At 41.7% G+C, this 21,048-nt stretch overlaps 1 protein-coding gene across 1 annotated transcript in view; it reads left to right on the forward strand.

Annotated features, from left to right (window-relative positions):
- The window catches only part of PEMT (phosphatidylethanolamine N-methyltransferase), a 440,725-nt gene that overhangs the window by 78,251 nt on the left and 341,426 nt on the right, over positions 1-21,048 (forward strand). Inside the window, exon 5 of the mRNA XM_063430686.1 lies at positions 12,846-12,957. Coding sequence (XP_063286756.1) covers positions 12,846-12,957 — 112 coding nt within the window. The remainder of the gene's footprint in view (positions 1-12,845; positions 12,958-21,048) is intronic.

The raw sequence follows: 21,048 nt of genomic DNA on the forward strand, positions 1-21,048 counted from the left end.
GCTTCTGACTCACACATATATTTATTAAAATGGAGTGGAAAAATATTTGTTGCATAACGGAATTTGCATATAAATGCATTGAAAAGCTTGTGTGATCAAATATTTTTTTCAGCTTTCCGCTTAGAGAATGGAATCTGATCGTCGGCAGCTTGCCTGAGGATAATGGGAGCTGTTGCTATACCACAGGTGGTTGTCTAACCTCTAAAAACAAACTACGTTGGATTATAACATTTTAGTTTTTTTCTAAACTGACTTGACCCTGCCTGGAGTAGAACCTGCAACCTAGAGTTTCAAACCCACTTGTCAGTTTTGCAGCGATTACTTTCCAGTCAACAAAAATATGACAATTGTTTAATTACATTTTTTTCTTATTGAAAACTAAAATGTGGAATTACAGTCTCCCCTTGTCATTCTGATTGTCAGGAATAATATTAAGAAAAAGTGTTTTAAATGTCACCGAGAATTTATTTGAACTTGTAACTTATATTGTATTTAAAGGAACACTATAGGCCAGACCACTTCACATCAATGAATTCTGCACGAACGACAGTGTAGTCATTGCAGGGTTAACTTCCCTCATACTGACAGCTACTAAAGGTGCTTCTGCGAAATAGGTGGATAAGCACTGGTTTGGCTGAGATCATCGATCTCAACTGAGGAGTAGCCACCAGAGGTGTTGGTAGACTGTAATGTAAACAGTGCCTTTTCTCTGAAAAGGCAGCATTTACATTGAAAATCCTGCAGGGCCAGACTATACGCATGAGAACAAATACATTAAGCTGTAGTTATTCTGGTGACTATCTTGTCCCTTTAAATTTCAGATTCACTTTGGCTTCCGAACAATTCTCACTTTAGTGAATAAACTAAATGTTTTTTGTAACATTGCCCGAAAATAAAGGTTTATAAAAATAAATGTGTGTCACTTCCTGCCTGGAGTATCTCCAGGAGTATCATTTGCTGATTAGCGTCAGATGACAAAAAGTGCACAGAATTCACATTAACCAGCACGGAACTCTAGTTCCAACGTCACCTTTCAAATCAAAACGCTGCACATAACGACTCCAGGCACCATTGACTACTTCAATCACTGAACTGGTGCTTGGAGTAATCCTTTAACCCCTTAAGGACACATGACATGTCTGACATGTCATGATTCCCTTTTATTCCAGAAGTTTGGTCCTTAAGGGGTTAAGCTGCAGTGGTTCTGGTGCCTAGCGTGTCCCTTTAATATACTTTTAAGCTATAAAACTCAATTCAAGATACATGTTATGTCACTCTATGTAACCTCTACCTTGCATACCTGTCTCTTGCTCTCTCCTAAAGGGCAGCACTCAACTCTCTCCTCCAGCTCTGCTTCACTCCCACCTTATTTGATTGCTATTTCCTGTCCTAATGTGTTTTTCACCCCACCTTTTATAGACTGTAAGCTCGTTTGAGCAGGGCTCTCTTCAACCTATGGTTTCTGTAAGTTTTCTTGTAATTGTCCTATTTATAGTTAAATCCCCCCTCTCATAATATTGTAAAGCGCTACAGAACCTGTCGGCGCTATATAAATAGCTATAATAATAATCCTAATAATTTTAATATTGTATGCAACATTTTTTAAAAAATTTGTATACCCATGTACATGTTCTCCACAATATGGAGAGGTTACAAAATATTCAAATAGAGTCGCCACGGTAAACAAAACAAACAAAAAAATCTAAATATAATATTGTACAATATTATTATTATTTTTTTTAGCTATGACTGCACCGTTGTTGTTTTTTTCTCCCTCTCTCTCTCTTCACGTCCATAGCATTATTCTGCAATGTGGAGCAAATCATCAAAATATAAATGAAATCACGCAGGAAAACAGGGTTACTGTGCCACTCTAGAGTTGTTCCTGCGGCATTGACTCTCTGTCTTCCTCCCAGCATTTATCTAGCTCATTGTTTGATAAAGATTTTATTTTTTGCTTTCTGGTCCACACAATAAATTATGTCTCGCAGCGCTGCCACCTGGACCCCTGTCAGTCGCTTTTTCTCTATTTATTTCCTTGACAATGAGTACTTGCCCTCCTAATTGGTATTGGTAAATTTCCCTTGTCTGTCTGACCTACTTGCTAATATTGATGACTTGCCAAGTGCGTAGATGCTTTGCCCCTCTCTCTCCACCTGTTCACAGCGGCAGGAGCTAGTTCTTTGAACGTACTGATAAACATCATAGTCAGTTTATCAATTTTTAGTTATTTGATTATATTTTTTTCGCTCTAATTTTTCCCCACTCCCCCAAGTTTCATTTTTGGGTCATCAGTCCAGAAAAGATGAAATCAGAAATCAGGCAGTGTGTTCTAAACGTAACGCCTAGCTTCATAAATATTATGATTACCATGGAGAATAATTTTTATTTAACTATAACCACAATAATAGAAACATCAATACTTTAAATTCATATAAAGAACAATGCATTACTTATACTTTAGTGATGTAAGTAGAGGCTTTGTTTCTTTTTCAGAGAGGTTTGTATCCTCTTTTTGAGTTTTGCTGATTCACCTGATTAGACCTTCAAAATTTGAAATATCACATAGAAAGGTTGTATATGTTTTGGGCGATTTCTTGATCTGTTTCGGTATTGTTCAAATTTATATTGAAAATATATATATCTCGTGCTGTACCCCCTATCACAAGGAAGGTATTACACAAAACCAGAAAGGGGAACCAAATGTGGGACGTTGGTGTAATCAATGCCTAGCAATGGTGATACTCCGTGTCAGAAGGGCACAAAATGTGTCAGTGGGCCAGCTTAATAGGCAGCTGTGTCCACCAGCCAGCCAACTGACCAGGCCACTGCACGCTTAAATGGGCAGAAAACCCATGCAGTCGGCTTTACCAACACATACACTTATAACTAGAGGTAACCCAAACTAAACATTTTGGGAATTTTGCTCTGATGTCCCCAGAACCAAGACCATAGGCAAGGGGTAGACAACCTTTTAGCAGCATTGTTAGGAAATAGGATTGTGATTTCCCGTAGCGTGCCGGTCCTATTTGTTTAAATTGAGGTGTGTATGTTGCCGTATTGTGCTTGTGTTATTTATACTGCAGTTGCTTTCTATCGTTGTATTTGTGCGTATATGAGTTATTATACTGTATATGTTCATGAGTAGTTTGTGGTGTTGTGTGTGATACCTATTAACTTCAAAACCATGAAAAAGAGCTGTGTCGAATAACTTAAAGGCAGTAATTCCCTTTAGACTTTCAAATAGATATATATATATATATATAAATCAAGAACACACACAGATGGAGGTTTATTCACTAAACAGCAAATTGTAACAACATTTTATTACCAAAATACCCATATTGTATTTAAAGTTAAAAAAAAACAAAAAAAACTTGCAAATCTCCAGTTTTAGGTTAAATTTAGGAATATCCTTTTAACAGCCCACCATTTGGTTGGTGACTAATCTCCAAAGGGTCCCAGTCATATAACCCCATTCTTCAGGATGGCTAGTGTATGCCGCAGTTTGGCAATGTCTTCGTGAGTGTTTATTGGCCTCCCCTATGTACCCTAGCTGGACACTCATTCAGCCTCTGTGCATGCGCGTTGAGTTGGCAATGTGCTCTCAGAACTCGTATTACTCCTGCTATCAGCGAGACCGTTGCGAGTTACGACGTCTGCTTTACAAACATACATTCTGTTACTTTATATTCTGCTTCGTAGTTCTCTTGTATCCCTTTCTTCTCTGTTCTGGTTCTCTTTTATCTCTTTAACACCCCCAAGCTTAGAAAGCACGGCTCAGGCTATAATAATGCTGTTTATTCATTATTTCCTTATGATGCTCAGCTTCTTTTGGCGTTTAGAAACAGAGGATCATACAACACATTGCGAAAGGGATTTAATTAAGCAACATTGAGTTCCACTGCTTTAGGTACATTGTGGCATTTTCCCCATTGTTCACACGCAAGTCTTGCTGAGTGTAATTACCCTCTGTGTAATGTATGGATGACAATCAGGCAGATTTCACAGTTGCCTTACGGAGCTCGATCATCAAACAGACAGAAATTTCACACAGTGAAGCGTTCGCGTCATTTGAAAAAGTAGAGCGCAAGACTTACTTTGTTACTTTGACGTGAAATAAATTATTTAAATGAGCGAGGCTTCTACAAGCTGAAAACGGACACGCTGTATACCTCAAAAGCATAGTTAACGTAGCACTGTTCTAAGACAGAATAGTTCAATTCAAGCTCATTTGCGATATCTACCTTTGTAATGTTAAAGGACCACTATAGGCACCCAGACCACTCCAGCTCAATGAAGTGGTCTGGGTGCCTGGTCCATCTAGTGTTAACCCTGCAGCTGTAAACATAGCAGTTTCAGAGAAACTGCTATGTTTACACCGAGGGTTAATCCAGCCTCTAGTGGCTGTCTTACAGGCAGGCGCTAGAGGCGCTTCCGTGCTTCTCACTGTGAAAATCAGTGAGAAGACGCCGGACGTCCATTGGAAAGCATTGAGTATGCTTTCCTAAGGACTGATTGAATGCATGCGTCTCTTGTCGCGCATGCGCATTCGGCGTTGACGTCGGCAGAGGGCGGAGAGTTCCCAAGCGCCGAGGGAGCCCGGCGCTGGAGAAAGGTAAGTGTTTAACCCTTTTCAGCCCCCTTCAGTTCAGCGGGAGTGGGACCCTGAAGGTGGGGGGGACCTAAAGACCTTATAGTGCCAGAAAAACGAGTTTGTTTTCCTGGCACTATAGTGGTCCTTTAATGCAATGGGATGTATCCCTTTCTGTCTCTGTTTCCTACAATGAATACTTGGTGGTAATGTAAGGCCGAGAGTAACTGGCAAGACAAGGGCTTGATGTCTTTGTTAAAGGGGAGTTTATGAGTGACGAAAAGGTTTGATTTATGATGATATATTAAGTATGGATTGGCATGTGCAACCTTGCCCTGAAAATCCCTCTTTTGGATAAACAGAACAAATCCTCAGCCCCACAGTGTGTATGGGAGTATAGTAAAGGACTAAATATGGCTATAGATTAGTTTCCATTAATAAATACTGTGTTTACGGGAGATGTAGTCCAAAACATCTGGAGGGCTGCAGATTGCCCAGCCCACCCCTGTACTATACAAATAACTGTTGAACAAAAAATTGTTGCCTGTATTCTAGTTTGGTCGCAGTGTCCGTTCCTGACCATCTGAAATATTGTCTTACACGTCCCAAGAGTGAGAAAGAGAGAGCGTCAAAATGATGTAACTGATTTGGGAAACCGAAGAAAATTTTTTGAGAAATGCAGAATCAAGAATTGAGGAATGCTTTTTTTTTCTAGAAAACTGGAAAAAGGAGAAGCTATAGGGAAAAGACATTGGTGTAAAAGCAGCCTCTTTCTGAGATTAATCCAAAAATAATCATACTCCTTCAAGTTTTTAATGACATCTTCAACAACATTCATTTCATTAACAATTATAGTGAAATATGTCTATTGACACTATCTGGCTACAAAGTATATTTTCCGGAGCACAAAGACGGCGGATGGATGATGGCGGTGTTCTTAGCAGGCAGCAAATATTCTAACAAGCGTCTCACCTCTCGCTGGCACTGGCGTCAGCAATCTGTTCTGTGACATCATGTGGATTGCGTTAGCATTTTACGAAATCGCACAACAAGTCGCACCTTTATGTTCATCACCAGCCTTGACTCACGTCATTGACTGAGTCAATAATGTCTATGTGTTGATAATTTATCCAACCCTCCGGTGGCACAAGCCATAATCCTCTATCATACGTACCAGACAAAAAAATGTTAGTTTGGCTTTTTTTTTCTTGTATTTTTTTTCTTTCTGAACGTGAAATACAATAAAGGTTCTCGAAGCCCCTGGAAAAGTGTTTGAATTAAATCTATTTATATTTCAGAGTGTTCAACCTTGATGCACGACTCTGACACCTGCCTGGGTAAGATCGTGCCCTGTATTATTTACACCAATTAGCTGTTACCTACGTTTACCCCTAATATTTTATGGCTAGTCTACAGATCATTCCGATGCCTGTGCGTAATGCAAGCTTTTCTAATTATGAGCCGTAAAGGTAGGCCTGTGAATTATCTCTAGATTACACACAATAATGCACTATGCAGATCATACATAAAAACATAATCTTGCTCATTTTAGATTTGCCGGTGTTTCTCCCGAGTATTAAGCTGTGATTTCCAGTGAAGATGCTCTATTTATTTCATTTCTGTCAAACCACGTTATTTTCCTTTTTTACTCAATTTATCCACCACTCTGGAATGCTTTGTTTTGTTTAAATAGTTCTAATTGGTATGCAGAATGTTATATTTGCCTATTTTCTTTCTGTGCCTTATTTCTCGATGCACCATAAACACATTATTTAATTAATCATTACATTACTTAAAGGCAAACTCTAAGCACTATAACCAGGCAGTATGGTGCGTTTTCAGTAGTTATAGAGAATCTTAGGTAATGTCCATTTGGGTCAACCAGTAGAGGATTCAGGCCAGTGGTTCTGTTCTAATGATGTATATTAAGCCTTGACTTGGAAAGATAGTTGAGCACTTTTCTGCACTTGATGGATATATTTAAGTCTCAGATATTTCAAGAGATTATTAGATATCCATACCTTTGGAGTGGAGGAGAAAGATATATCGGTCAGTACCCTGATGACGAAAGATGCAAGGAGCCTCATTTGCGGCAGCCCAAGCAGAGTAGTCATTATTTTTAGGTTCGCAAAGTCAATGATTGGCAGCAATGCAGAACTCTACATCTCAGGACAATGGAGTTTGTCAAGGACCCCAACACCTTACTCACAAACTGAAACCCTGGAACTACTAAAGAAGAAGATAGCAAGATAGTCCGTATGACCGGTCTTTAGAATGGCTAATCTTAGCAATAGAGAATAGGGAGAAGACCAGAAACTGAGAAGTCAGAGTCCACCGAATAACAAGCCAATGTCAAAGCTAAAAAATAACCAGAATAAGATAGGAACATACTATTGGGTCAAAGAGAACCACAACAGGTTATCTGGCTATTGGTGGAAGGTTTTAAAATACCTAAAGGCTTTATCCTAGTGGTTTGCGTCAAGTGCAAGAGTCACCTGGCTTTTGCCGCAAACATTATGTGACCGCTCTAAGGCTCTGTATGAAAAGGAGGTACCAAGAGGAGAAGACAGCATTTGTGGTGTATTGCCAGAATGGCTCCTAGTCTTCGTGCTCCAATGAGGGAACCACGGCTCGTAAAATAAAAATTGAGTTATGTGAAGAACTTAAAAGCAGAGCTCTCGAAAGCCACAATCATACAGTGGAAGCAAGTCCGGAAGGAGACGATGATGGCAGATTAGAAGCTTCACCTCAGTTGTGTCAGAAAATCCAGCTAGCGAGGGTGGGGGCCTTAGGTAATTATATATTTATGTAATGAGGTTAGACGCTGGACACAAACCATGGGCTTTATTTACACAAACAAACTTTAAAGGACCACTATAGGCACCCAGACCACTTCGGCTTAATTAAGTGGTCTGGGTGCCAGGTCCAGCTAGGATTAACCCTTTCTTCTATAAACCTAGCAGTTTCAGAGAAACTGCTATGTTTATAATAGGGTTAATCCTGCCTTTAGTGGCTGTCTCATTGACAGCCGCTAGAGGCGCTTCCGCGCTTCTCACTGTGATTTTCACAGTGAGAAGATGCCAGCGTCCATAGGAAAGCATTGAGAATGCTTTCCTATGAGACTGGCTGAATGCGCGCACGGCTCTTGCCGCGCATGCGCATTCAGCCGATGACGTCGATATGGAGGAGTTCCCCGCCCGGCGCTGGAGAAAGAGTTAAGTTTAACCCCTTCCTCCCCCTAGAGCCCGGCGGGAGGGGGGCCCTGAGGGTGGGGGCACCCTCAGGGCACTATAGTGCCAGGAAAACGAGTATGTTTTCCTGGCACTATAGTGGTCCTTTAAAATACCTGTGAATATAGCTGTGAAATCTCATGTACACTACAAATGATTGTGTAGGTTTTCACTAGACAATTTTTTAAAACAAATTAAATTATGTACGCAGTAATGCATCATTTTGGCTGGCTCAGTTATAACTCTTTATTTTAACATTTAGTCATAGTACGTGCAGCTTCTTACTAGGGGAGAGACCCACATTTTTAGTGTCTTGCATTCTCCTCCTTGCTGCAACTTATTATTGTCTTGTATTCATTATTTTCACAGTTTGTGTGTTTTATCTTAATGGAGCTAAAACAGAAATAAATTGGCAAAGAATTCTGCATATTAGTGAATTTTCTGGTTACTACGTATATATCACAGTTTCTAAACTTAAACAGCTACCATTTGACTACAACCTTTGCTGCCCTTCGCAAGAAAAATAAAAACATGAAGGTCACAAAAAAGAGCCGGAGACTGGATTTAAACCAGCTTCACCCACTTTGGCAGCGATGACCATTATCCGCTGTCTAATGCTTTCAAAGCAAATAGCTGGTCATTAACCTGCACCAATGTAACTCCTGCTTGTAACATTGTATATACCCATTACCCAACAGTATTTTTATCCAGTGTCGTAATGTGTAAACAAAGCTATAACCTATTTCAAAACTACTTTCACCGTGTGTATCTATTTTAACAGCTCAGCAGCTCTTACAGGGACCAAGACCAGATTGAGATCACAGGCAACTGTAGGCAAATTATTTTTGGGAACCCACTACCGTTGCCTTCTAATCACTAGCACCCCATTCCGAAAACTGAGTGAAAAATGTACGTCGTTTTTTTGCTCTGAATTCTGTGATTCTGAGCTAGTGATAGTCCGAGAGCATCAGCTTAAACTCTGAGCTGCGTTCTGTCTGAGGCTTCCCGATTGAAGCCTCGGACTGAGAAAGGAAATAGCTGGGCCGAGGGATTGGGTGCAGTCTTCCTAAGCTTGGGGTTAATCCGTTTGTTATCAGTTTAGCCTCTTAAGGTAAGACGGCGCACAAGACATCTTCACATTATATCAACTTCAACTTTAAAGTTGTGATGGTGTCTGTTATGGTCCTTTAACACTATTTTGTCACAGCAGCAAGGGATTCTGGGAACTGATTGATCTATAAACCTGCTCTTCCATGCACTGGTTAAAATCGTTATTCAGTGCTTCAGTATATACATACGTACAGAGCAGCTTATGATGGAATTACCGCGGGGAGAAGAATTCCTCAGGGACGTGGGAATTTTGCACCTAGGAAATAAATACTCTACGATATCTCAGGGAGGTGTCACTCCGTGTTAAACACTATACAAGCTTTAATGTGCCTTTTAGATGTTAAGTAATTGTTGGAATATATTTCACGGTGACAGCTCAATAGTGGGTTTTTTATGAAACGATGATGCTTTAATCATCTCTTCAACGAATTTCACATTTTCAGGACATTTCACACGTTGGATGAGCTGAGAAACTGCCTCTTACACTGGGGCTACAATAAACATATTGCCGTTTTAATGAGATACTCTTTTTATTCTGAGCACTGCTAGCAATGAGCAAACTATTACTGAAGTATTGCGTATTTCAGTAGAAGGGTTATTCAATAAAGTGAGGATTCTAAGTGATTTCAAAGTGAATTACAAATTTAAAGTCAAATTACCCAAACTGGAAACATGGTCTAAACCAGCTGTTCTTTCATTTTGACTACTCTGGGCTTAAAGTAGAATTTTACTTTAATTCTAACTTGAGTTAATAGCCATGTTAAGTGCGAATATCTGTAGAATGCAAAAAAAATCAAATTTCAAATTGTAGGCCAAATTTCTCTGTTCGCTATGGTTAAAAACGGAGGTATAATTCTTAAAGGGATATCATCCTACTACCTCAGCAGATATTATAAAGATACATTATTTGTTTTTACATCTACAAGGGCTGTCCTATTAAGCCAACATCCAAAACCAATTGTATCCTTCTATAACCACCTATCTAATGTACAGAGTTAATTACAATATTTAAAAACATCTACAGCATATGAAAATATAGCACAAAATTCAAATAGTACAAAAAAATACATAGATATGATTTTTTAAAAAATAACATATTTCCTTAATACAAATACCACAGTACAAAGAAAGAGACACAGTACTAACTAAAAACATCATATTAGACAAATACCCGTCTTAATAAGCAAACTCTTAAAAAAAAAAACAAGCAACTGTTAGATCTTTGTCTGCGCTTCCTTGGGTTTGAGGGTTGTTTTTTTCGCTTGAGGGGTAGGGAAGGCTGTGGGGAAGACATGCGCGGCACGAAGGGGGCGGAGGGCACGCTGTTTGAACATCAGACCGGAAACATGCACAGAACTGACATTAGGCAGCCTGGAATTCCTGGAATCAATGCTTCCCCGATTATGCTGTTAGAGGTGCAGAGCATTATATAGCAAATTACTGCACATACAGACTCCAGGCACCACTACCACTTCAAATCACTAACGTGGTCATGGTGCTTGGAGTAATGCTAAAGTTAGGTTAAAATTCACAACACTATAGGTTATGGTAGTCTATACAATAGATCAGTGTTTCCCAAATCAGTTCTCAAGAACCGTCCATATTTTGTCAGCATCTCCAATGGAATAAAACAGGGGAATACATAAATCCTGCATTGTTGGTGAGCCATGAGGACTAGTTTGAGAATCACAGCAGTAGATTATAGAAAAGCTTTAATTCAATGAGTTTGTCGTTACTTTGGGTTATGCCAGACTGTACACAAGATCAAAGAGAATTTCTAACTCAGAGAGCTTCCCGTTACTTTGGGCGATAATGGACTTTTATACACTAGAAAAAAAATCAAATAAAAGCGCTATCTCAAGAGTGTTAGATCTAACTGTGATTACTTCTTTGACCCATCGACACTCAGCGGACTGTAGACTGGGGAGATTTGCGTGTGAAATTACATCACTTTTCTTACATTGCGTGTATAAATATCCATGAGGCATTAGGGGAGTGTAACATTTATCCGGTTGCTAACGCATGTCACGCTGTGAATGCCATAAAATAGAGGCTAGTTCACGGATTTCATTAAAAGCCAGCCTGCTGACATCCTCATTACCATTTAACTCAATATGCTATATATGTATCCAGTTATGTGGTCAAAGAACACACATTCACGCTATATACAGAGCAGCTTGAGTTAATTGCATGCATCCATTTTAACATAACACTGGTTCGACGTTAAATAGGTACAAAAAATGTTTATCATTATGTTATTATCATATAGCGTCGTGTTCTTTGGTAGGTATTTTATTTTCGAAAAGGTCAGCGTGGTTTTCTGAATTGAGTTTTTCACTTGGTTTAAGGATTATTCTTTGAAGGAGCATTCAGTGTATAGATGTCAAGCTGTTTATTTTAAGACTGATTTTATTCTCAAGTCCTCGTTAAAGTTTTGCTTGTTTACATTGTTAATGAGAAGGGTCTGTACCTTCGTATCTCTGTGTCTGTATTGGAACTCTGTGCAGCCAATAGGAGAGCAACAATACAGAGATAATGTTTTCTATTGGCTGCAGACTGACAATACACATCATCGTGAATCTTTTTTCTTTCAATTTTTTTTTTTTATTAAAGATTCAAATTTAAAATAGTACAAGAATGTCCAACGTTTCATGACAAATCAAATCATATCATCCGGCGGGTGCTGACAAAGGTCTATAACAAAGGTCTATGTGGTGTAATCTTTAGCTTCTCTAGCAGGGACAGACCCCGCCTGGTGTAGAAGCAGTCTTAATCGTAGCGCTAACATTTTAGTGAGCAGCTTAACATCAACATTAATGATATTGAGTGAAAACTTCCACAAGCTTTGGGATTTTCCATTGTGAGTCTTTTATACATGTGTTATTTGAGTAATGGGTTCTTGTGAATACATTGACACGATTCAAGTTCTGTAAGACACATAAATATATGACAATATGTGAACAATTAGTTAGTCACGTCTCAGCGTTCAGCACAAGTATGATCTTACTCTAAACAAGGTCTGAATATTTTCATATCAGAAGACAATTAAATATGACTAATTGGCAAGTAGGGAAATTGTGTGGGATGAACGCATTTTCTAATTTATAAACTGTGTTTTCAAACTATCTTAAAAATTGATCAAGTGACGTCTCCATCCAGCTGAGTCTTGGCACTGGCAAGGCACACTTTGCGCTGGAGAAAGAGAAATGGGAACAGTGTCGGAGAATTCTGAAATTCTTTGAAAAATGCTGTAAAATGTGAAAAAATGGGCGACTTAGAAACCAGCAGACAAATTCCATTGTTAACTCCTGTGCTTCCTGCGCACCTTGAGCCAAGGCAGAGGCACAGGATAGCGGTAAATATGTCCGGGTGAATTTCTACGTTCAATTTCATTTTTCATACCCAACAAAAACAGATTTGTAAAATAAGTAAACATAGTATTGAAAATGCTGGACGTGCTCGTTCTTTAAGTGAGTTATTCTTTCTCCTGTTGTTTTATTCCTCTCTCTTCTGCTCCAATAATTATTTATTTGCACATTTTATTTTAATAAACACCATCGATGAAGTTTCATCCATGCCAAGTGTCATATCTCGTTTAATGGATTTTATATTGTTCATCGTGTCAGTTTATAAGATGTGCAATTAAATTGTTCAGAACAGTTTCTAAAAACAAACAAAAAAAAATAGATTGTCATGGTTTTTACAGTAGAGATTCTATTAGTCATTGCTTTAGTGGTGGAATAAATACTTTGTGTGCGAGACTACCGTTACTTTAATTTATGTATCAGTACTCTTTTGGACGTCCCATGAAAAGACTCGGCTATACAGTAAGCTAATCTGACATCACTTTAACCAGTCTGTTGGAATTTCATTGACTGATTGCTTAAATTGCGTTTGTCATCTCTTTCCAGGCGATTATTTTGGCATCTTGATGGACGAAAAGGTTACCGGTTTCCCTTTTAACATAACAGAAAACCCAATGTACTGGGGAAGCACTGCCAACTACCTCGGACTGGCACTTACGTGAGTATTAATCTAAATCTGGAATAGTCCAAGCTAGACCTTTTGGCAGCCACTAGATTTTTCAGCTCTCCTCATTCTTTACAGTATGTTGAAGACCTAGAGGAAATGTAGGCATCTAAAAAGGGATTTATTTTAATCAACGGTTATCAAGTTTTTACAAAGTTTAGCTCAAGATGACAAGAGACTACGTCTTAGCAGCAAAAGTTAAACTAGTAAAATAATAAAATACACGTTAGACTTATTATTATTGACATTTATATAGTGCCAACTTATTCCTCAGCTCTTTAATACATACATTGACCAGCCACAACAAGTTTAATGAATACAATGGATTATATTGTTACAATGGCACCTGGCAAGGGGTGGGGTATGTTGGGCAGCAAGTGAATAGTCCGTTATTGAATTACATGTGTTGGAAGCAGGAAAAATGGGCAAGAGAAAAGATCTGAGTGGCATTGACAAGAGCCAAATAGTGATGGCTAGACAACTGGTTCGGAGCATCTCCAAAACGACAAGTCTTGTGGGGTATTCCCAGTATGTAATGTTTCGTTCCTACCAAAACTGGTGCAAGGAAAGACAACTGGTGAACTGACGTCAGTCATAGGCGCCCAAGGCTCATTGGTGCATGTGCTGGACGAAGCTTAGCCTGTCTGCCATGATATAAAGATGTCTGAATAGACAGGGTATCCCTGTTTACTGCGTAATCGCAGACTGGTCAGAGTGCCCATGATGACCCCTGTCCACCACCAAAAGCGTCTTCGAAGGGGACTTGAGCGTCTGAACTGGACAATGGAGCCAATGGTCTGATGAATCTCATTTTCTTTTAGATCAGATAGATGGTCGGAGCGGGGGGGGGGGGGGGGGGTGCATCATTTACCTGGGGAAGAGATGGCAGCAGGATGCACTATAGGAAGAAGGCAGACCGGTGGAGGCATTGTTATGCTCTGGGCAATGTTCTGCTGGGTAATCTTGGGTCCTGGCATTCATGTGGATGTACCACCTACCTAGAGATTGTTGCAGACCATGTACACCTCTTCATGGCATTCATGTTCCCTGATGGTAGTGAACCCTGCCACACTGCAAACCTTGTTCAGGAATGGTTTTAGGCACATGGCAAAGAGTTGAAGGAGTTGTCTAGGCCTCCAAATTGCTTTTAATGTTGTGGTTGATCAGTGTATAACAACCAATACATAGACCCATAATAAGTACCATTCTAAAATAATCACAGCACACTTTAAAATCCTTGGACTTACTCAATGTTATTTTGTAGAGTTGGATTGCTGTAGCAGGCTTAGCCATCTTACCTCTACTGCGGACTGCAAATCTCATCATACCCTGGCTACTTGTGCTCTGTAACTTTTTTTATATATATTCTTTATTTTCGTTTTTTCATAGCATAACAATACAGTAAAGGACAGACATAAAAAAACAGTTACACCTATACAAGCTTGAAAATTCCGGGGTGTCGCAGCACCCGGTCCTTATAAGGAGCAAAGGGAGGTAATGAACAGATAGGTATCTTATGAGTGAAGTTTTACCTCCACACTGTACATAATTATTTTTATTTTTGGGGGGGCATGGTGTAGTGTAGCAGGTCCCGTCAAGTATGAGTCTGGTGGTGGTGGTTCTCTATGTGGGGTTTCAGTTTTTACTCGAGTTGTGGGGCTGCGGGTTTGTGTCAGTTCCATGTGTCATGGCTAGGCTCCCTGTGTTGTGCCGGATGTTGTTGTCTGGCTGCGTTAGTGGAGGTGAGCTGTTAGTTGTTTGTGGCTTGTTGGGGTGGTTACCCCTAACCGAGGGGGCTGCGGTGGGGGGGGGGGTAGATTTTTAGTCGCCCTGTGGTTGGTTGTGTATTGTGTTGTCTCTCCTTGTTTTGGAGCTTATGTATCCTCTACCAGGGTCAGTGCGTCGGTGGTCCTTAGTGTTTAGGTATTTATACCGTGGGATAACAAGTCAAGAAAAGAAAATAAAACCTAGGTAAAGTCTCGATAAAAACTTGAAATATATTGTGTATAGCAGTCACTTTGACCCAGCCTGCGGTATCTGTGCACATCAGTCACGGTACAGGGTATTGTGATCCGCTGGGTCCTGGTTCCAGCTGGGCGGCATTCCCGGGGTCTTGTGCCAGGTTGTGTAGTCTCAGGGTGGTTAGGAGGGTAGGTGCGTCCTCCACAGAGGTCAGGACATGGGTGGTGCCATCTCGGGTTACCTCCAGTGTCCCGTTAGCGCCCCACTTGTATGCGATTCCTGCTGCTCGGAGTTTGTAGTGAGTGGTCCATAGGATTTGCGCCACATTATGGTGGCTTTCGATAAGTCCTGAAACAATGTTAGGGATGAGTTCTCGAACAGCATGTAGCGGTACTTACCCTTTCTATGGGCCGGCCGGGGTCCTCTGTTCAAGCAGCGCGCGGTCCTGCTGCTGCACGAGCCGCGCGCGGCTCATCCGACGGCTGCAACAGGAAGGCGGGCAGTGACCGCGAGAAGCGGTCACGTGTCCCGCCTGACTCCAAGAACGCGCCGCGGGTCTCGGGCGCGCTCTTAAAGGGACAGTGGGAGCCTAAATTGGCAAAGGCCTCCCATTGGTCCCTGTCATGCCACACTCCCCATACACTTACCTTTTGGGGGCATGGATGTGACAGGGGCCAATCAAAATAGATGTTAAGGTATATATACTCACCTTTTTCCCTTAGTTCCTTGCCCTATCGTGGTTTCTGTTACAGTTCCCTTTAGCGCTTGTTGTGTTCAGTTGTGTTCCTTCGTACTTGACCATGGCTTTGTTTCTGACTACGTTATCTCTTTATCCTTATCTGTTCTGTTTGCCGGCTTGCTGTTTACTGTGTACCAGACCCCGGCTAGTCCTAGTTTACGCTGTCTCTTTGTGCCCTTGACCTCGGATCGCTCCTGACTCTGTACTCCTCTGATATACGTCGAGTCCGACCATTCTAAGGTCCGGTAGACGTATCTCCCCTCTGTGTTGTCTTCTGTTGAGTTGAATCCTGCGTGTTGGGGTATATTTTCGTTACACAGCAGTGGTGTCTTGCCTTTCAGCCCGGCCATTATATGTAGTTTGTCTTGCACTGTGGTGCATCTCAGAATGACGTCTCTGGCTGTTGGGGACTTTAGGTGGGGAGGGGTAGGCAGGCGGTACACCCCATCTATGGTCATTTTCTTGACCGCTGTGTGTGGGAGGATTGTAGCTAGGAGGCATCTGGTGTATTGCGGTAGCTCTTCGGCCGTTATTTCCGCGGGGATGCCTCTGATTTTAAGGTGAGAGCGGCGTTGTCGATCTTCCATGCTGGACACTTTGAATGACAGGTACGTTTGTTGTTGCTGGATTTGTTTAATGGAGTCTTCCATTGTGTTTAGTTGAACGTGTACTGTCACCACTTCTGCCTGCGTGGCTCTCACCCTTTCAGTGACCGTGCGCAGTTCGGTCTTGAGGAGGGCTGTGTCAGCCGCTAGGAGTTTGTGGATGTCTGCTAATAGGAGCTGTAAGTCGCATTTGGTGGTTGGTGCAGAGTCATCTGGGGACTCCATTAGCGGTTGCAGCGGTGCTTGTGAGTGCCCTGGTATATCAGGCATGGGTTGAGGTGGATTGGGTTCCCTTTCAGGCTGTGTTGCCCATGTGGGTCCCTGTAAATCTGGGCCTTGTTGTGCCTGGGTGTGTGTCATATCCAGCTGCGGTGGTTGGTGCTGCCCTGGGGATGCAGTCCCTTGCTGGTTTGTTTTGGGTGCTTGAAGGAGCCCAGGTGATTCTGGCCGTTGTTGGGGTGAGGTAGATGTCAGGGTTACCTCTGGCATAAATGCCGCGGGTGTGGGTTTAGGCTGGGCGGGCTTTTGAAGTAAAGTCCCTATATCCCTGCCCCCGGCCGTACCTTGTGTCTTTTGTGACCGGCGTCCCATAGCTGGTATGTGAGCCTGAGCGTTGGATGGGTCCGGGGAGTAGGAGGTGTCTGTGTGTTCCACCGGGTATCCGCTCAGCAGGTCCTCGAGGCCCTGGATCGTTGGGGTATAGTAGGCCCCGATCTTGCGTCTCCGTTTCTGCAGCCTTTGTGGCTGAAAAAAAGGCATCTGCAGTTTGTTGTGCTGACTCCGATCGTGTATGTGGCGATGTTGGATGGGTCATGTAAAGGCTGATATTTGTGGATTTTATCCGCAGAGTTTGGGAGCTGATTAAGATGGCGTCTGTTCGTGTCGGCTTGCTGGTCCCGCCCCACACTGTACATAATTTTAAAAAATTTTGTACAACTCAGTTTGTTAATAAGTTGTCTGATTTTGTAGATGTAGAGTATAGTTAGGGAGGCTCTGTGAACGCAGGAGACACCGATAGCCAGGTTATTTCCTCTCTCAAATAGTCATAGTTCCATCATGTATGGTTGCCTACTAGAAGCATTTTCATGGTGGTGGGTGTGTGCGGCCCCCCACCCTTTTCCTATACGGCATCCGTGTCTTCGATATACTCTTAAATGAAAGAGCAAGGAAAGAGTAGAAAAGGAAGGAGGGGAAAAGTTAAGCAATCGATTGGTAGGTCTTCATTTGTAATGCTTGTACTCGCTTCGCCTTGTCTGAACTGGATTATGAAGTAATTCGCTAAATCTTTAAGATGAATGTAAAAAAAATACATTTATAATTTAAACTATAAATTTTAAAGAGCATCTTGTCTAAAAAAAAAAAAGAGAAAATATTAACACAAGTTGACGGTGATTTCTAAATATTTTATCCGATGGCGTAAACTCCGGAGAAGTGATACTTTAAGACATCCTGTGCAAAATACCAATCTTTCTAATTTCCAAATTAGTCCCTAGTTCCAGTCTGTAATGAAGTGTCAGGAATCCGTTCAGCGCTCATGGCCTTGTACATTGAGTGTGTTAGTTCAATGGAACATATTACCGTGCCCCAATGTAACACTAACACACAGCTGGCATGCACGCACATTAATTGAAGCAAGTACATTGCCTAATTACTGTTCTTATCACATGGATACAATCTCAGCTAATGTACATCTCCATCTAGTTACAGTAACAGCATCTCCATAGCACAGAGAAGGAGGATCGCTGATTGGCCGCTGCCTAATGAGTTAATGGTATCTAATCGAACGCAGCCCCTGGGGCTTGGCACATTTAGCCAATTACAGCAGTCAACACTGATGTAGATTTGTTCTTGTTAACGACAATAAATTAGGGGGCCTGATAAGGCATTTATTAGCTGCAGAAAACTGACAGATGCTCCTAAAGAATTTATGCTAATCTAGGAAAACATTGTATCATATTGGCTGTTTTGCATATGTGGGTGAGCGTATGTACCAGAAATATCAACTCTGTGGAAATAGGACAAGTTCATTTCAATAAGCAGAGCTTTACAGTCATTTTGTTTAAAGGGAAACCTTCACATCTTTACTTATCCCGCTATATTTAAAGGACCACTCTAGGCACCCAGACCACTTCAGCTTAATGAAGTGGTCTGGGTGCCAGGTCCAGCTAGGGTTAACCCATTTAGCTATGTTTATAAATGGGTTAATCCAGCCTCCAAATCCTCTAGTGGCTGTCTCACTGACAGCCGCTAGAGGCGCTTGCGTGATTCTCACTGTGAAAATCACAGTGAGAGCACGCAAGCGTCCATAGGAAAGCATTGATAATGCTTTCCTATGAGACCGGCTGAATGCGCGCGCAGCTCTTGCCGCGCGTGCGCATTCAGCCAAATGGGAGGAGAGGAGGAGGATCGGAGGAGAAGAGCTCCCCGCCCGGCGCTGGAGAAAGGTAAGTTTTAACCCTTTCCTCTCTCCAGAGCCTGGCAGGAGGGGGTCCCTGAGGGTGGGGGCACCCTCAGGGCACTATAGTGCCAGGAAAACGAGTATGTTTTCCTGGCACTATAGTGGTCCTTTAACAATTATGTGTTTGTGAAATCTGAAAAAAAAAAATATTATATACAATTAAAGACTTAAATCTAGAAATCCACACTGCTATATGTACCTCTAGCCTGGAATTGGGTGCCGCCATTTTAGCTCCCTGTCAGTCATTGTTATAAGCTCTGTCCTTCACACCTGGCAGTCAGTATAGAGAGAGCCGCCTCCATCTTAGCTCCCTGTCAACCATTGTTATAAGCTCTGCTCTTTGCACCTGGCAGTCAGTATAGAATGGACGAGAGAAAGATACAATGTTTCTCTTTCTTGTCCTCTCATGCATTGTGTGCCCTGGTTGTGCCTGGTGTCACGGTTCGCACTGTGACCTCCAGACGGCCAGACAAGTAACCCACAGACTCACCGGCCAGGAAGTTTCTTACCTGGTCCTCTTGGTCTGTGTTTATTTACAAGGGTGAGCGTATATCTCTGCATACCGGACGCCACATAAGGTAAGATTCCTGACACCAGGACTGTAATGGATTGTGATACCTGTTGCTAAATCCTTAATATATACACCTGTTAACGCAGACCACTTGCGCTGAGGGTTGATCCGTTCCCTTATCAGTCTCCGCTAATCATTGGTTAGTGCACGCCCCACTCCAGCCCTCCCACATTGAACCTGATTTAATTTCCGTGAATGCTAGAAGCTGGAGAACTGCCGTTGTTTCCTCTTGAAGTGGTCTGGGTGCAGTGTCCCTATTGCACTTAGTGTATACATTGCAGCACTAAGTCTGCCTCAGTGGCTGTCTACCAGCTACTCAAGGCGCATCCTGCATCCGGTATCTGGTCTGGTGTCTGACATTGGACGTCCTCATGCTCTGCATAAGGACACCCGGCGTCAGATTTTTGCTCATTGCGGGCAGAGGAGGAGGCGGAGTTACGGCTCAGCGCCGAGGGACATTGGCACTAAGATCAGGAAAGTAAATAAAGCAATTTTAACCCTTTATTTACCGCGGTGAGGGGCACGAGGGAGGGAAAAGGCAAAAGGAGTTATAGTGCTAGGAATACAGCTTTGTATTCCTGGCACTTGTAGTATCCCTTTAAACCAGCAAAGTAGAATTCTAAAATTTACCTATGCTATGGCTGATTTTGCCGTCTTTTAACCTTAGATGAACTAGAAACTGTCTCCAAGTTAAAACCGAAGCCGAAGGTTTGATGTTGATTATAATCTGCTTCCTCAGCTGGTTCAATAATGTAAGAGGCTATCTCTTCATTGCTGCTGTGTCTTCAGAGGTAAACAAAGCATCATACACCTTCCATTTTCAGGACAGGTTGACTGATTAGGAGCAGCGGGGGAATCAAGGACAAGAGACACTCTTAGTGGAATCCAAACAGACTCAATGGACCAAAGAGCAAAGTATAGGTAGTGTTTAACAAGTGAAATCATACCGCTCGATCTGGAGAGAAAACAAATGCATGGCGTTTAAGAATAATATAAACGCCTTCTGGATATAAACTTTCTCCATTAGTCAGAGGTGTTACTAGAAACCACAGGGCCCCGGTGCGAAAATTGCCCTGGGCCCCGCTGCAGACACACACATAGACGCACACATACATGTAGAAACATACAGACAGACACACATACACACAGGAACACAAACACACACATACAGACACACATACATACACACAGAAAAACACACACATACATACACACACACAGAGACACACATACATACACACACATACGCACAGACACACATACATACACACAGAAACACACACACACATATACAGACACACAGACATGTAGAAACATACATACAGACACACATACACATAGAGACACAGACACACATACATACAGACACACATACACACAGAGACACACACACACATACACACAAATGTGGTCACTAATGTTAATTATCATTGTTCGTCCCTCCTTTTGCCGATCATCCGACAAGAAAAGATTGTTAAATAATTTATTTTGCATGCTCTCATCATGTATTATGCTAAGGCCACTAGGCACATTAGAGTGCTTCTTTGCTTGGGGAGTATTTTGACCTGTTTGGGTCCATAACTCTTACCAATTGGTCCATGTTTATGATCCAAAAGGCTCGTGCCTGGCTAATGACTATATCATAGTCCTTTTACCATCAGGCATATACAAACTAAATCTGAACAGAAAGTACTTGGCCATCCTTGCATACATTTTCCAAATGTTGTTATTTTGATGTTTTGCATGTGTT

Source organism: Pelobates fuscus, chromosome 8, assembly GCF_036172605.1.
Source record: "Pelobates fuscus isolate aPelFus1 chromosome 8, aPelFus1.pri, whole genome shotgun sequence".
NCBI lineage: Eukaryota > Metazoa > Chordata > Amphibia > Anura > Pelobatidae > Pelobates > Pelobates fuscus.